This window comes from Carcharhinus amblyrhynchos, chromosome 26 (genome assembly GCF_965287045.1).
Source record: "Carcharhinus amblyrhynchos chromosome 26, sCarAmb.v2.hapA, whole genome shotgun sequence".
In the NCBI taxonomy this organism is placed as follows: Eukaryota; Metazoa; Chordata; class Chondrichthyes; order Carcharhiniformes; family Carcharhinidae; genus Carcharhinus; species Carcharhinus amblyrhynchos.
The window spans coordinates 22,484,362-22,499,090 of NC_137349.1; the positions used below are offsets into that span (position 1 = coordinate 22,484,362).

General features: G+C 40.9%; 1 protein-coding gene across 1 annotated transcript; it reads left to right on the forward strand.

Moving 5' to 3' along the window:
* On the forward strand, positions 1 to 11,904 carry LOC145358749 (uncharacterized). The gene is made up of 5 exons (XM_080213009.1): positions 1 to 210; positions 6,196 to 6,310; positions 8,572 to 8,619; positions 9,710 to 9,757; positions 11,563 to 11,904. The coding sequence occupies exons 1-5, from the start codon at positions 147 to 149 to the stop codon at positions 11,627 to 11,629; spliced, it is 342 nt and encodes a 113-aa protein (XP_080069135.1). The 5' UTR covers positions 1 to 146; the 3' UTR covers positions 11,630 to 11,904.
* The last annotated feature ends 2,825 nt before the right edge of the window (positions 11,905 to 14,729 follow it).

The window sequence follows — 14,729 nt, forward strand, 5'->3', positions numbered from 1 at the left end:
CTTTATTACTGTAATGGTATATGAGTAACTGAAACATTACCTATGTAGATCAGTACTTTGATCCTTGGGTTGCCCTCAGGGTCAGAACATTATAATCTGTCGCCTGCACTCATTTTCAAGCACACTGTCAGAGGCACCCAGTGAAAATGGTTTTTCCTTGTCGAGTCCTTGTTGCTCTGCTTTTAATCAGTGCAGTACATGCACAGAGTGGTAAGCACTATTTTATTTTTCACTTGTGCAATTGACCAGTGACTCCTCTTGAAAAATCAGAAATGTACCAGGACACAAAAGTACAATACAAGGTCTGAAAAATTACATTAACTGCGATCCATTTGCTTTTAAAATTTGGAACATTGTGTTCCACTGTAGGCTGCTTTCCTACAGTTTACTGAAATGAAAGATAGACTTGTGGAAACTGAAATGTTTCAGACGCTGAACATTTGTAGATAACTTTCCCACTTCAATTCTGTCTGCGGCAACCTGTCTTGAAAATTATTGTGTCATCACAAATTGAGACAGCTTGCTTTACTTGCTGTTACGTGTTTATATATAAGTGGCGCAGTTTGTATGAAAATGGTTGGTTGCTGCAATGAAGTGAGATCTTACCCTGATGTTGCATGGACCTCTGTGGGTTTTCACGTTAGAACAATCTAATTAGGATCACCCTTAAATTTAAACACATTTAAATATTTTTCCCTAATGCACCTTCCATAATCTATGGACAGGTAAAATAATTAATGACATTTTGTGGTGAGCTATCCCCAGAAGAGTGATTTTGATCCTGGGGTGAAAAGGCCTGATTGTGAGATGGATTGAGTGCAGGGGTGGTTTGTATGGGGGAGATTTGATACTGCCAATCTTCTCCTCCTGGCCCATGATGAGTGTTCCTAAAGCCTGCCTTTGCCTTGTTGCAGCTGCCAGGGTTCAAAACCTACTTTATGTAGCTGGTCACAGTTATACCTGCTTACAACCTCACTTACGTCATTAAAATGCCAACCTGTCTACTGGCATTGGATTACCTGCCATCCTCGCCCAACATAAATGAAACCCACCTGAACAAAATTTGACAACAATTTTTTCTCTCATTCCAGAGGGCTTTTGTATTCTTTCATGGAAGGAGGGTGTCGCTGACTAGGCCAGCATTTATATTGACCACCTCTAATTGCCTTTGAGGAGGTGGTGGTGAGCTGTCTTCTTGAAACACTGCAGTCCCTGTGGTGTAGACACACCCACGGTGCAGTTAGGGAGGGAGTTCCAAGATTTGTACCCAGTGTCAGTGAAGGAATGGTGATATAGTTCCAAGTTAGGATGGGGTATGGCTTGGAGAGGAACTTGTAGGTGGTGGTGTTTCCACCCATTTTGGTCCTTCTCAGTGGTGGAGTTTGTGCGTATGGAAGGTGGTGTTGAAGGAGAGCTAGTGAGTCATTGGAGTGCATCCTGTGGATCTTACACACTGTTATCACTGTGCATTGGTGGTGGAATGTCTTAGATGGATTGCCAATCAAGCAAGCTGCTTTGTCTGGAATGGTTTTGAGCTTCTTGAGTCATAGAATCATAGAATGTCTACAGTACAAAAGAAGGTTATTTGGTCCATCAAGTCTGTACCAACCACAATCTCACCCAAACCCTCCTCCTATAACCCCACACATTGGCCCTGCTAATCCCCCAACACTAGAGTCAATTTAGCATAGCCAACCAATCTAACCTGCACATCTTTGGAGTGTGGGAGGAAACTGCAGTACTTGGAATTAACCCATGCAGACATGGGGAGAAAGTGCAAACTCCACACAATCACCCAAGGCCGGAATTGAACTTGCTGTGAATTGAACCTTACTGAGTGTTGTTGGAGGTGGTAACATCCAGGCAAATGGAGGGTATTCCATCACACTTCTGACTTGTGGACGTGTATTGTGGAGTAAGGAAGTGAGTTACTCTCCACAGAACTCCCAGTCTCTGACCTGCTCTTGTATCCACAGTATTTATATGGTTGGTTCAGTTTCTTGTCAATGGTAACCCCCAAGATCTTGATAGTGAGGAATTCAGTGCTGGTCCTGGCACTGAATGCCAAGGGGAGATGGTTTGATTCTCTCTTGTTAGAGACGATTGTTGTCTGGCACTTGTGTGGTGCAAAACTTGCCACTCATCAGCCCAAGACTGGATATTATCCAGGTCTTGCTGCAAATGGACAGGTACTGCTTTGGCATCCAAGAAGTCAGACATGATGCTGAACATAGTATATTGATGATTGCACGTTCTCATTTCTGATCTTACGATGGATGAAAGGTCATTGATGGGACAACTGAATCTGGCTGGGCCTAGGACACTACCTTGAGGAACTCCTGCAGTGATTGACCTCCAACAACCATGAACATCTTTCCTTTTGCTCAGTTTGACTCCAAACAGTGGAGACATTTCCCCCTGATTCCCATTGACTCCAGTTATGCTCGGACTCCTTGATGTCAAACCCGATCAGATGCAGTTGATCAATTTCAGCCATAATTTTCTAAATATGTATCTCCCATAGCAACAATTTCCGCACATTAAGAAATATTTTACATTATCATTTCGTATGACTGGCCAGTGAAAAACAAAGGTTGTACGAGTTAAAGATACATTCGAGGCGATATTGAACCTGTGTTCGCTGTCCATGGGAATGCAGGCGGCAACTCAAGATCTGGTGAAACCCAGAAGTCGTGAATCTTGCCAGTGAGATCGCGACTTCTGATTTTTCTGCCCCCTCACCAGCAACATAATCATGTTCCTGCCCACAAAGGGCATGAACCTGATCTAAATACATTTCATAATATTTACATGCTATTAAAAAACCCTGTCGCAGTTTATTGAGCCCGAGGCATATTTTCAAATCTTGCCAATGTGATGTCACATCCGTGTGGTTTACAACAGGTTCACCCAGACGTGAACTTGTTGTGGAGTCTCCCTGAGAACGTAAAGGTGACTATAGTCCCGGGGGGGAGGGACATGGCCAGTCACTGGACAGGCAATTCCCCCGGCACTGCCTCTTGGCACAATTTGACACTGCCAGGCTGGCACCATGTCCATGCTAACCAGGCAGTGCCAACTTTTTAGGGAGCAGTTCCAGGGCCAGACTCCAATGGGAATCTCAAGGGGGAGAAGGCGATTTATTTTTTTGTGGTGGTGGCGATGTGGGAGTGGACATGGGAACTGGGAATGGCCGATAGGGTGGGGGACTGGGTCCTCGCATTGACTGTGTGGATGGGAGGGAAAGGGTTGGATGTTTGGGGGTAAGAGAGGTGGGTGGCAGCATTGACTGTGTGGGTGGGGGTGGGGGTGGGTTCCAATGTTCGGGGAAAAGGGGGGAGTGGGAGCCAACATTGACAGTATGCATGGGGGGTTTGGGGGAAAGGAGTTTGATGTTTGGGGGAAGGGGGCATTGCTGGCACTGGCAGTTTGTGTGGTGAGGGACACGGTTCTGTGGTGAATGCCAGCTCAGATCACTGGGGGTGAATGCCAGCTCTGACCAGGAGTGGTGGGAGGGAGGGGAGCCCCTGAGACCTCTGTGATGAGGTGGGGTGGGGGAGAGGTTGCTCTTTTGTCTGATTGGGCGTCCTTTGAACATGACGCCCTGATTTCAGTGCAGCTGGGCTTTGCCAGCATATTGTGGCCCCACCCTGTTACATGACAGTGTGAAACATGCCCACCATTTCTTTGTGAGATTGCGGTAAGAACTGGAGGAAAAAAGAGCCTCATTCTCTGGAGAAAAACATGCCATTTTCCTTGCCAGAAGCAACACCCTGCCATTTTTAGGTAAGATTGAATCCATTTTCTTCATGAAATTGTTTATCAATTTCTTTGAAATACCCAGAAATGATATTCAAACACATTCCAGCAACATTGGTTTCTGAAGCCAGACTGAAGCACAATTCTTGATCTTGTCTTTTTTTTCCCAAATCCTGCTATTTAGTTATCCCAATAGAAGAAAATGTTGATGAACCAAATAAGGACAATGTCATATTTGCAGAAATGTTTCCTGCGAACTAGTCATAGATAATAATGAGAGTTTGATTTGCTAACTCCAGTTATGCTCTGGCAGCTGCTGTGTCTGGTAACTTAATGAAGCAAGAAAAGATAATTTTCACTATGCAAATAGTTAAACTAACATACAGTAAATAGCATCTGCTCCACAGTAAGAATATTCAATAATAATGTTGCCTTGATAACATTAAAAATTAGATGCCCCACTTTTAGTTCTGTAAGCAATTTAAAATAGTGGTTGTGCCATTAGAAAGTTTAAAGTATAGTTCACCAGAAAGTAATATTTAGTTGAATTGATATTAACATCTTCTATTCTTCTAAAGAAATATTAAGGAGGAATAGTGGCATTAAGGATGTATTAACTTGAGTTCCTGCATTGAGCATTTTGTATGTTCTGTACAGGCTCCCCAAGTTCCTGGGTAATTCAAAACAGGAGCATATTGTCCCCTGTTATTTTGTCCATGGCAACACCTCAGCCAAGTAGAACTTACTTGCTAACAAATCCTCCTATAGTATAAATTTTTCTCATCATCAAAGCTTGTTCCTGTGTTGTATTGTTCTTTGTTGTTCATTAGAAATTTGACAACCGGAATTCTCCAGTTTCGTATGCCCCGCCACCCCTGCCAGCGAGAACAGAGAATGCCGCTCAGCCAAATCTCTATTCACAGCAGCAGGACTGGAGAATCCCAGCCATGGGCAATGTCGAAGAATTCTGGCCTGCATTCTTATGTTTGTCCTGATGGGTGCAAGATGAAAAACTTTGATGGCCTGTCTCCCTTTTCAGCAATATTCAAGTTCGGTTCAATCAAGTGACATTGTTACTTCCCATCTTGCAAAAAAAAGGACAAAGCTTGCACAGATAGTAGTGGCTAGAAATACTTTGATGTTTACTGTTCTTTGGCAAAGCGCATGAACAAAGAAAACATTTTTGCCACATGGACTTCAGTCCATCTACAGATAAAAAAGTGCTTATCTCCACAATTCTCTTTAAAAGCAATAAAAATACCAAGAAGGTTGCAATGTGTATGGAGTGAATGATCTTTGTAAGCCTCTTCCTAAAATCCCCAGGTACACAAGTACTAATCTCTAGCCAATTCTATTCACTCCACATTGTATCAAGAAATGTTTGAACAAATTAAATGCATCAAATTTCTTTCCAAGTCATTCATCATTCTGATTTAGAAATATATTGCTGGTCCTGCTTATTTTTGCTATGTTTCCTTCACTGTTATTGAGTCAAAATCCTGAAACTCTCCCCCTAACATCACTGTGGGTGTACCTATATCACTGGGACTCAGCAGTTCAAGAAGGCAGCTCACCATCACCTTCTCAGGGAAAAAAAGGGAATGGGTAATAATTGTTGGCCTAACTAGCAACACCCACATTCCATGAAATGAAAATTTTTAAAAAAGAATAACTTTGGGTCCTGTCAACAGCTCGGCTGTACTCTGGTGATATGAGGACTGGAAATAGGCATACCTCTTGCCAAGCTGTTCCTGTACAGCTGCAACACCAGCATCTACCTGACAGGGTGGAAAATGTTATGCACTGTCCACAAAGCAGGACAGAGCCAATCTGAATGATTGCTGTCCCATCAGTTTACTCTCTATTGTCAGAAATGTGTTGTTGACACTTACTCACCAAAACCTATTCACCAATGCTCAATTCAGGTTCCATCAGAGCCAGACAGCCCAAAACCTCATTACAGCCTCTGATCAAACATGGAGAAAAGAGGTGAATCCCAGAGTGAAGTGAGAGTGACAGCCATTGATAGACCCCTTTAGCAGATCCTGAAAGCTTTATCTGTCTTTTTTCCTTTCAAACTATGATTAACCTACTGTGAATTTCTACTATTCTCAATTTGTATTCCAGATTTCGAGAATTTGTGGGCGTTTTCTTTCCTCCTAAAATACCCACACCATCATGCAAATGTGACCTGTCATATTTGATCTGCTTCAATTTGATCTACAAAGCTCAGGCCACAGATGCTACGCATGGTCTGAGATACACAATATAACACAGTACTCAATATAAATTATATTCTCTAAGCTTTGTACACAACAAGACTGCTCTAAGTTGCAGCTGAAGAAAGGCTGAAGTTGAACATTTTGTTTGCTGGTACCCATTTCTTTTTTTGGAAGCAAGGATTTTAAACCCTATTTAATTTTCTTTTAATTTCAGCAAAAGCAAACAGCAGCAGAGCCTGGCAGCCTTGGCTCACTGGACTAACTGCAGTCACTGTATTCCTTTTCATCGTCTTTGTTCTGTTAATTATGAACAGAATTTTTTGTGGAAGGTAAGTAAATGGAGCTAAAAAAAGATACTATTGTCAGTTTGGCAGGGATCAACGTGAAATGTAATGGAGAAGCTGTGAGAAAGGAAGTGAGGTAGTTATTTAACATGGAGAGTGACTTCCTCAGCTTTTTAACAGTGGAGCTTAGTTTATTAGTGTCACAAGTAGGCTTACATTAACACTGCAAATAAGTTACTGTGAAAAATCCCCTAGTCGTCACACTCCGGCACCTGTTCGGATACACTGAGGGAGAATTTAGCATGGCCAATGCAACTAACCAGCACATCGTTTGGACTGTGGGAAGAAACCGGAGCTCCGCAGGAAACCCATACAGATGACATGCAAACTCCACAGAGACAGTGATCCAAGCTGGGAATCAAACCCAGGTATCTTTCACTGTGAGACAGCAGTGCTAACCACTGTGCCACCTTTCAGCAGAGTGACAATGGTTTGGGGGAACAGTCAGTCAGAAAATTATTATTTTTCTAAACTTTTATATTTTGTTCTTTTTGAAACATGCATTTCACCTGCCCATTTTAGAGATTTTCTGAGAATTTCCACATTCTGTATTCCCTTTCAAAATTTCACTGATTTGTCCCATTTTGCTTTTCTCTCTGTTGCTGTTACACAATATGTTTTTGGCCTCTACTTTAATTTTATTTTTTCTTGAATCTCATTTGGCCATCTCTCCATCTATTTCTTTATGCTTCAGAGTCTCTAGTTTTCGAAGAAGTGCCTCTCAAATTTGAACTGTGACATGTTGCATGACAGAATTGTGATCTGTGATCTATTGTAAACAAAAATAACAAACAATTTATCATAGCCAAAATGGGCAAATTAGATTTGCAAGTGGAAATGTGAATAATATTGGCTCGTACACTGTATCATCATTATAACCTTTTATATGAAGGTTATTGTGACAGAGTGAATCCAGACTATAATGGTTCATTTGCAAACTGAAAATGGCTGTAAAAACAACATTCAGATATGTGCACTGTTCATATTCTGCAGGCTGCTAAGGATGATCCTCTATTTAGACATCTATCGCATATCCATCACACTCAGATATTTTTATAGAAACCAGGGTTTGGTCACATTATGGATAAACATCTCTTTTGAGAATGTGGTTGATTTGCTATATTGCAGACTCCCTGAGATCTGAATGAAAATGTTCAATGTTAATACTTTAAGTTATAAGGTAAGGCATGTTAGACTGGGACTTTTTTCTCTGGAGTGTAAGAGGCTTAGGGATGGTCTTATAGAGGTCTATAAAATAATGAGGGGCACAGATAAGGTAGATAGTTACCATATTTTACCAAAGGTGGGGGAGTCTAAAACTATAATGCATAAGTTTAAGGTGAGAGGGGAGAAATGCAAAAGGGTCCAGAGGGGCACTTTCTTCACACAGAGGGTGGTGAGTGTCTTGACCAAGTTGCCAGAGGTAGTAATAGAGGCTGGTACAATTTTGTCTTTTAAAAAGCATTTAGGTGAGTAAGACTGGGAAAGAGGGACAAAAACAGAAAATGCTGGAAAATCTCAGCAGATTTGACAGCATCTGTTGGGAGAGAAGAGACACAACATTTCGATTCTAGATGACCTTTCATCAAAGCCCAACTCCGGCAAAGTATCATCTGGACTCGAAACATTAGATCTACTCTCTTCCTACAGATGCTGTCAGACCTGCTGAGATGTTCCAGCACTTTTGTTTTGTTTCAGAATTCAGCATCTGCAGAATTTTTGCTTTTATCTTGGTATAGAGGGACATGGGCCAAATGTGGGCAATTATGACTAGGTTAATGGTAAAAACTGGCCAGCATGGACAAGTTGGGCTGAAGGACCTGTATCCATGCTATAAATCTCTATGACTCTATGACTTTAATATGGACGTTCATTTAAAAAGTGCAGGTTAGTTGTGGCCTACCAATAGAACAATGATCATAAAAGCTGCTGGACTTTTGTAAAAGTCCAAATGGTTCATCATATCTTTTGGGAAGGGAGTCAAGAATCTAGCCTGACTTACATGTGACTCCGGTACCACAATGTATGCTTGATTCTTCATGCCTCCTGAAGTGTCCAAGCTAGTTAATGGGTTGTAAAAACAATTGCAAAAGAAATAAATCACAGATGCAAGACGCCATATCCCGAGAAGATAAGAAAATCAAAGGGTGCCAGAGCGATGGTATATTCCTTGACAACATATCTGAGATATTTAAGAAATTGTGAAAGGATTTTTGTGCTGTATTTATCCATGTTACCTTTTACAGGAATAAGGAACCTGATGAGCAGGGTATTAACCTAAACACTGTTGAGACGTAAGTACTTTTTTGTCATTCAAGCATTCATTATTTTACAAATTGCTGTTATTGTTGAGTATAACAATGATAATTTATGCAATTTCCACTATCCCTTCTTAATTCACAGTAGTGGAAATAAACTAACATTTCACACTATGCAGATTAATACAACATTGGTGTTACACTGTACTGAGATATCCTTGGGATGTAATCCTTGAAAAATCAGGAATAACCTGCTTCAGAATCTGTGCTCAGCCAAGCTTGTCATACAAGGGATAATGACCTCTAAATTGCATTTTCTCTCCTTAAGCTAACACTACCATTACCAAAGAACACTGAATATAGACACAGAACAGCAATAGCTAATTAGAGATCCATAATATGTGTAGCATAGATCCTTATTCCGGCTGTTCAAGAGTTAGTTTTGAAGTCACAAGTTCCAATGTTCCTGTAGTTCACACTGTGTGGGCAAGGGACAGAGTTCATAGAATTATTAGAGTACAGAAGGAGGCCATTTGGCCCATCAAGCCTGCACTGACAACAGTCCCACCCTATTCCTGTAACCCCACATATTTACCCTGCTAACCCCCGAAACTAGGCCAATCAACCAAACCCGCACATTTTTGGATTGTGGGAGGAAACTGGAACATCCAGAGAAACCCATGCAAAAACAGGGAGAACGTGTAAACTCCACACACACACACAGACCCAAGCCGGGAATTGAACCCGAGTCCTTGGCACTGTGAGGCAGCAGTGCTAAACCATCATGCCATTGTGCCTGAGTCTGCGTGGGTTTCCATCAATCAATATCAGGTGTGGCAGTCTTCCTGCTATTACCTGTTCAATGATAAGATGATGATGTTTGTGGTACTCTGGTACCACAATGTATGCTTGATTCTTCATGCCTGCTGAAGTGTCCAAGCTAGTTAATAGGTTGTAAAAACAATTCCAAAAGAAATAAATCACAGATGCAAGACGCCATATCCCGAGAAGATAAGAAAATCAAAGGGTGCCAGAGCGATGGTATATTCCTTGACAACATATCTGAGATATTTAAGAAATTGTGAAAGGATTTTTTTGCTGTATTTATCCATGTTAACTTTTACAGGAATAAGGAACCTGATGAGCAGGATACTAACCTAAACACTGTTGAGACGTAAGTACTTTTTTGTCATTCAAGCATTCATTATTTCACAAAGTGCTGTTATTGTTGAGCATAACAATGATAATTTATGCAATTTCCACTATCCCTTCTTAATTCACAGTAGTGGAAATAAACTAACATTTCACACTATGCAGATTAATACAACATTGGTGTTACACTAAATTGAGATATCCTCGGGATGTATTCCTTGAAACATCAGGAATACCCTGCTTCAGAGTCTGTGCTCAGCCAAGCTTGTTGTCATACAAGGGATAGTGACCTCTAAATTGCATATTCTCTACTTAATCTAACACTACCTTTACCAAAGAACACTGGATGTAGACACAGAACAGCAATAGCTAATTAGAGATCCATAATATGTGTAGCATAGATCCTTATTCTGGCTGTTCAAGAGTTAGTTTTGAAGTCACAAGTTCCAATGTTCCAGTAGTTCACAGTGTAGGCAAGGGACAGAGTTCATGGAATTATTAGAGTACAGAAGGAGGCCATTTGGCCCATCAAGCCTGCACTGACAACAATCCCACCCTATTCCTGTAACCCCACATATTTACCCTGCTAACCCCCGAATTTAGGCTAATCAACCAAACACACACATTTTTGGATTGTGGGAAGAAACTGGAACACCCAGAGGAAACCCATGCAAACACAGAGAGAATGTGTAAACTCCACACACACAGAGACCCAAGCCGGAAATTGAACCCGAGTCCTTGGCACTGTGAGGCAGCAGTGCTAAACCATTGTGCCACTGTGCCTGAGCCTGCATGGGTTTCCATCAATCAATATCAGGTGTGGCAGTCTTCCTGCTATTACCTGTTCAATGATAAGATGATGAGGCGGCACAGTAATACAGTTAGTCCAGAAGATTCCAGTTTCAAACTTCAGCAAGGAAAAGAGAGACATTGCTCTTTAACAACTCCAAGCAGCATCTAAGCTTGAGTCCTCTGTGTAAACCAGCTTTACCTAGTTCTATGACCTTACCTGTCAATCAATCTAATCAAGCTCTACTCTGCAAAATCCCAGGGAAATCATTAAAAACATCAGAACAGCATCAGTTCAGATTAAAACCAACATTCTTGCAATTAGGAGCAATTATGCTGCTGCAGTAACAACACACGCTGCCAAGTGTCTCCAGTTAGAACAGACTTTTAAAACAGATGCTGCATAAGAAACATAACAAATACATTTTTAAGGCACAGTTTCATCACAACTGGGTCAAAAATAAGCATTTGCTTTTTGAAGTATACACCATTGCTGCATCCATTACTGGAGAAATGCCAAGAAATTCCCAAGGCACAACATGGGCTAGTTGTCACAGACATAAGAACATAAGAACATAAGAACATAAGAAATAGGAGCAGGAGTAGGCCATCCAGCCCTTCGAGCCTGCCCCGCCATTCAATAAGATCATGGCTGATCTGTCGCTGCTCAGTTCCACTTTCCCGCCCTCTCCCCATAACCCTTAATCCCCTCTCCTATCAAAAACCCATCAACCCGCGTCTTAAAAATATTTAGCGAGGCAGCCTCCACCACTTCAACGGGCAGAGAATTCCAGAGATTCACCACCCTTTGAGTGAAGAAGTTCCTCCTCAACTCCGTTCTAAACCGCCCCCCAAAAAGACTCAAAATGTTAAGTCTGTTTCTCCTGCCACAGATTCTGCTAGACCTGCTGAGTTTCCCCAGCACTTTCTGTTTTTATTTTATTTGTGGATTTGATGGCACATTGATTAGATTAATCTGAAGGTTGTAAAAGGCATGAAATTTGATTTTTCTGATTTTAATATGCATCTTGACTATAGATCTGCAGAAGCCAATGTATACTCCAACCAAGAAATCATCGAGGAAGGCAAACGGGCAAGTCTATAAAGCTCCGTGGCAGGACGCTCACACACAATTTCAAAGTTAATGTTTATTTTCCCCCAAAAATATAATGATTGCTCAGTAGCTGAAAGCTGTACCATGCTATAACAGAATGATTATTCCTGTAATAGATGGAAAAATGTTGACAAAAAATTATGTACATTTACAATGCTTTGCAAGTTATGAAAATATAATTTGCTACATATCATTGCTAAGAGTTAGGAACTGTACAAAAGATCATTAATAAATCATAACAGAAACCTCTGCGATTTTTCACTAAAGTAGTTCCATGATGATGTGTGTTGGGATACTTTGTGGATGTGAATATTTTTGTGTCAATGAGCTCCAGTGGGTTTGTTAATAAAACAACAAATTCCACCTTCAAAAGGAAGGCTTACTTACAAGAGGAACACACAGTGATGCCACAGGGCAGCATGGTGGCACCGTGGTTAGCATTGCTGCCTCACAGTGCCAGGAATCCAGGTTCAATTCCGGCTTTGGGTGACAGTGCGTGTGGCGTTTGAGCATTCTCCCTGAGTTTGCGTGTGTTTCTTCCGGGTGCTCCAGTTTCCTCCCACTGTCCAAGGATGTGTGGGTTAGGTTGATTGGCCAGGCTAAATTGCCCCTTAGTATCAGGGGGATGAGCTAAGGTAAATAGATGGGTTTATGGGAATAGGCCTGGGCTGGAATGTGGTCAATGCAGACCCAATGGGCTTCTTTCTGCAACTGTAGTGATTCTAGGATTGAAAAATGTTTTCTGCAATTGGTTTTAGGAAGTTTAATAATTCTATTTTTCAATCTTTGGAATGATAAAGGTCATAGACCCATAGGGGAGGAAACTGTTGCACCAGGAGGAAACATGCGCAGACACGGGGAAAAAGTACAAATTCCACACAGACAGTGACCGAGGCCAGAATCGAACCTGGGTCCCTAGCGCTATGCGGTAGCAGCGCTAACCACTGTGCCACTATGTCACCATCTCCTTCAGTGTGAAATTACCTGCACTTCTCACATTTACCATTTTGCCATACGCCAATATAGTCATCTCACAAGTCCAGACATAAGAACAAAAGGGTATCAATAGGAGCTGAAGTAAATCATTTGCCGTCTCAAGTGCGCTTCACTATTCAATAAGATCATGTCTGATCTTCTACTTTGAGCTGACTTTCTGCCAAATCCCCTATATCCTTTGATCCCTTTAGAGTCCAAAAATCTAATTAAATATGTTCAGTGTTTGAACGTCCACAGCCCTTTGAGGGAAAGAATTCTGAATGTTCACAATAATCTGAGTGAAGATATTTCTCACCCCAATTCTAAAGTACTGAACATTTATCCCAAGAGTGTAACTTAGTTCTAGGCTCTCCAGCCAGGAGAAAAGAAATAGGGAAAATAACTTTATAGTGTCTACCCCATTAAGCTCTCTAAGAATGCTATTTATTTCAGTGAGATCACCTCTCATTTTTAAAATTTCAGAGAGTATAGGCCCATTCTATTCAATCTCTCCCCTCTCGTTCCAGACAATCCATCTGGAGGACTTCAGTTGCTCCTCCTGTAATGGCAATTATATTTTTCCTTAGGTAAGATGACCAAAACTGAACACACACTACTCCAGGTGGGATCTCGCCAAAATTTCATACAACTGCAGCTTGACTTCTTTACTAATAATCAAACACCCCTGCAATAGCGGCTGACATGTCATTTGCTTTCCTAATTGCTTGCTGTATCTTCATGTTTACCATCTGTGATTAGTGTACATCCAAATCCTTTTAAGTACCAAATTTAATTTCTCACTTTTAAAAATATGCTGCTGTTCTATTCATCCTACCAAAGTGGCAATTCCATGTTTCCCCATGTGACACTCCTTTTGCTGCTTTCTTCTCAATTAACATAACCTGTCTAGATCCCTTTCCAGATTCTTTGCATTCTTCTCACAGCTTATTTCACCATCTAGCTTTGTATCATTAGTAAAATTAAATACATTTGCATCCTGTTCCCTCATCTAAATCATTGATTATAATGTTAAGTAGTTAAAATCCAGTCACTGATTTTAGTGCCGCGCATTAGTTACAATCCACCGTCCTTAAAGTGATCTGTTTATTCCGACTTTCTGTTAACTAACCCTCAATCTATGCTAATATGTTACTTCCAATTCCAAGAACCCTAATGTTGTGCAGCAACATCTTATATAGAATGTTAGCACATGCCTTTTGAAATTCAAAGATACTACATCTACTGGTTATCCTTTATTCTACCAGGGTACACCTACAGAAAACTTCAATAAATTTGTCAAACAAGGTTTCCACTTAATAAAGCTGCATTGATTCTGCGGAAGTACCATATCTCTAATTTATATTTGCCTTTCAATATGATAGCCATTATAGAATCAGTGGAATGCTGAAAGATTGCAATGAGAGTAGCCCCTCTTTTAAAGCCTAGGATGTAGGCATCAGGTTCAGGGAATTCTCAACTTTTATCTCCATTAATTTTTCCTGTATATTTTGTTTACTAATGTTAACTGTTTTAAATTCCTTTCTCTCATTAGGTTCTTGTTTCTTCAGTATGTTGTTTGTGTATTCTGCAGTTAGGATAGAATATTTATTTAAGCTTTCTGCCATTTTCATCTGCCCATCATAACTTGTCTCGTCTCTGCCTCTCAGGGTCCCATGTTTACATTCACTAATCCCTTCTTTCATATATACTTGAAGAAACTCTCATAATGGGCAATATTCCCCGGTCTCATCTGTGGCAGCACCCATTGCGAGCTAGAATGGAAAATTTGGCATTCCAGCTAAATCTCCATTCACTGTCAGTGGCACCAGAAAATCCCAGCTGTGAACGAAGGTGGTCTCTCTTTATCAATTTCTTGGTAATCCTTTGCTGATTTCTAAAATCCTCTCAATCCCCAGGCTTATTACTTTTTTTGGCAACATTGTAAATCCCGTTTTTTAAATCCATTCCCACCTTAAACCTAATCCAAAAGCAAAGTAGTGCGAAGGCTGGAAATCTGAAATAAAACTAAAAAATAGTAGAAAGAGGCAAAAGATCGGCTAGCATCTGTGGCACGAGAACCAGAATTGCGATGGTCTTTTACTGGAATTGCCATCAG

Bases quoted from the DNA above. Each gene is read 5' to 3' on its own strand.
- LOC145358749 (XM_080213009.1), top strand. From the start codon at position 147: ATGGTTTTTCCTTGTCGAGTCCTTGTTGCTCTGCTTTTAATCAGTGCA. The intron at 6,311-8,571 runs GTAAGTAAATGG...TACCTTTTACAG, and splicing joins AACAGAATTTTTTGTGGAAG to GAATAAGGAACCTGATGAGC. The intron at 8,620-9,709 runs GTAAGTACTTTT...TAACTTTTACAG, and splicing joins AACCTAAACACTGTTGAGAC to GAATAAGGAACCTGATGAGC.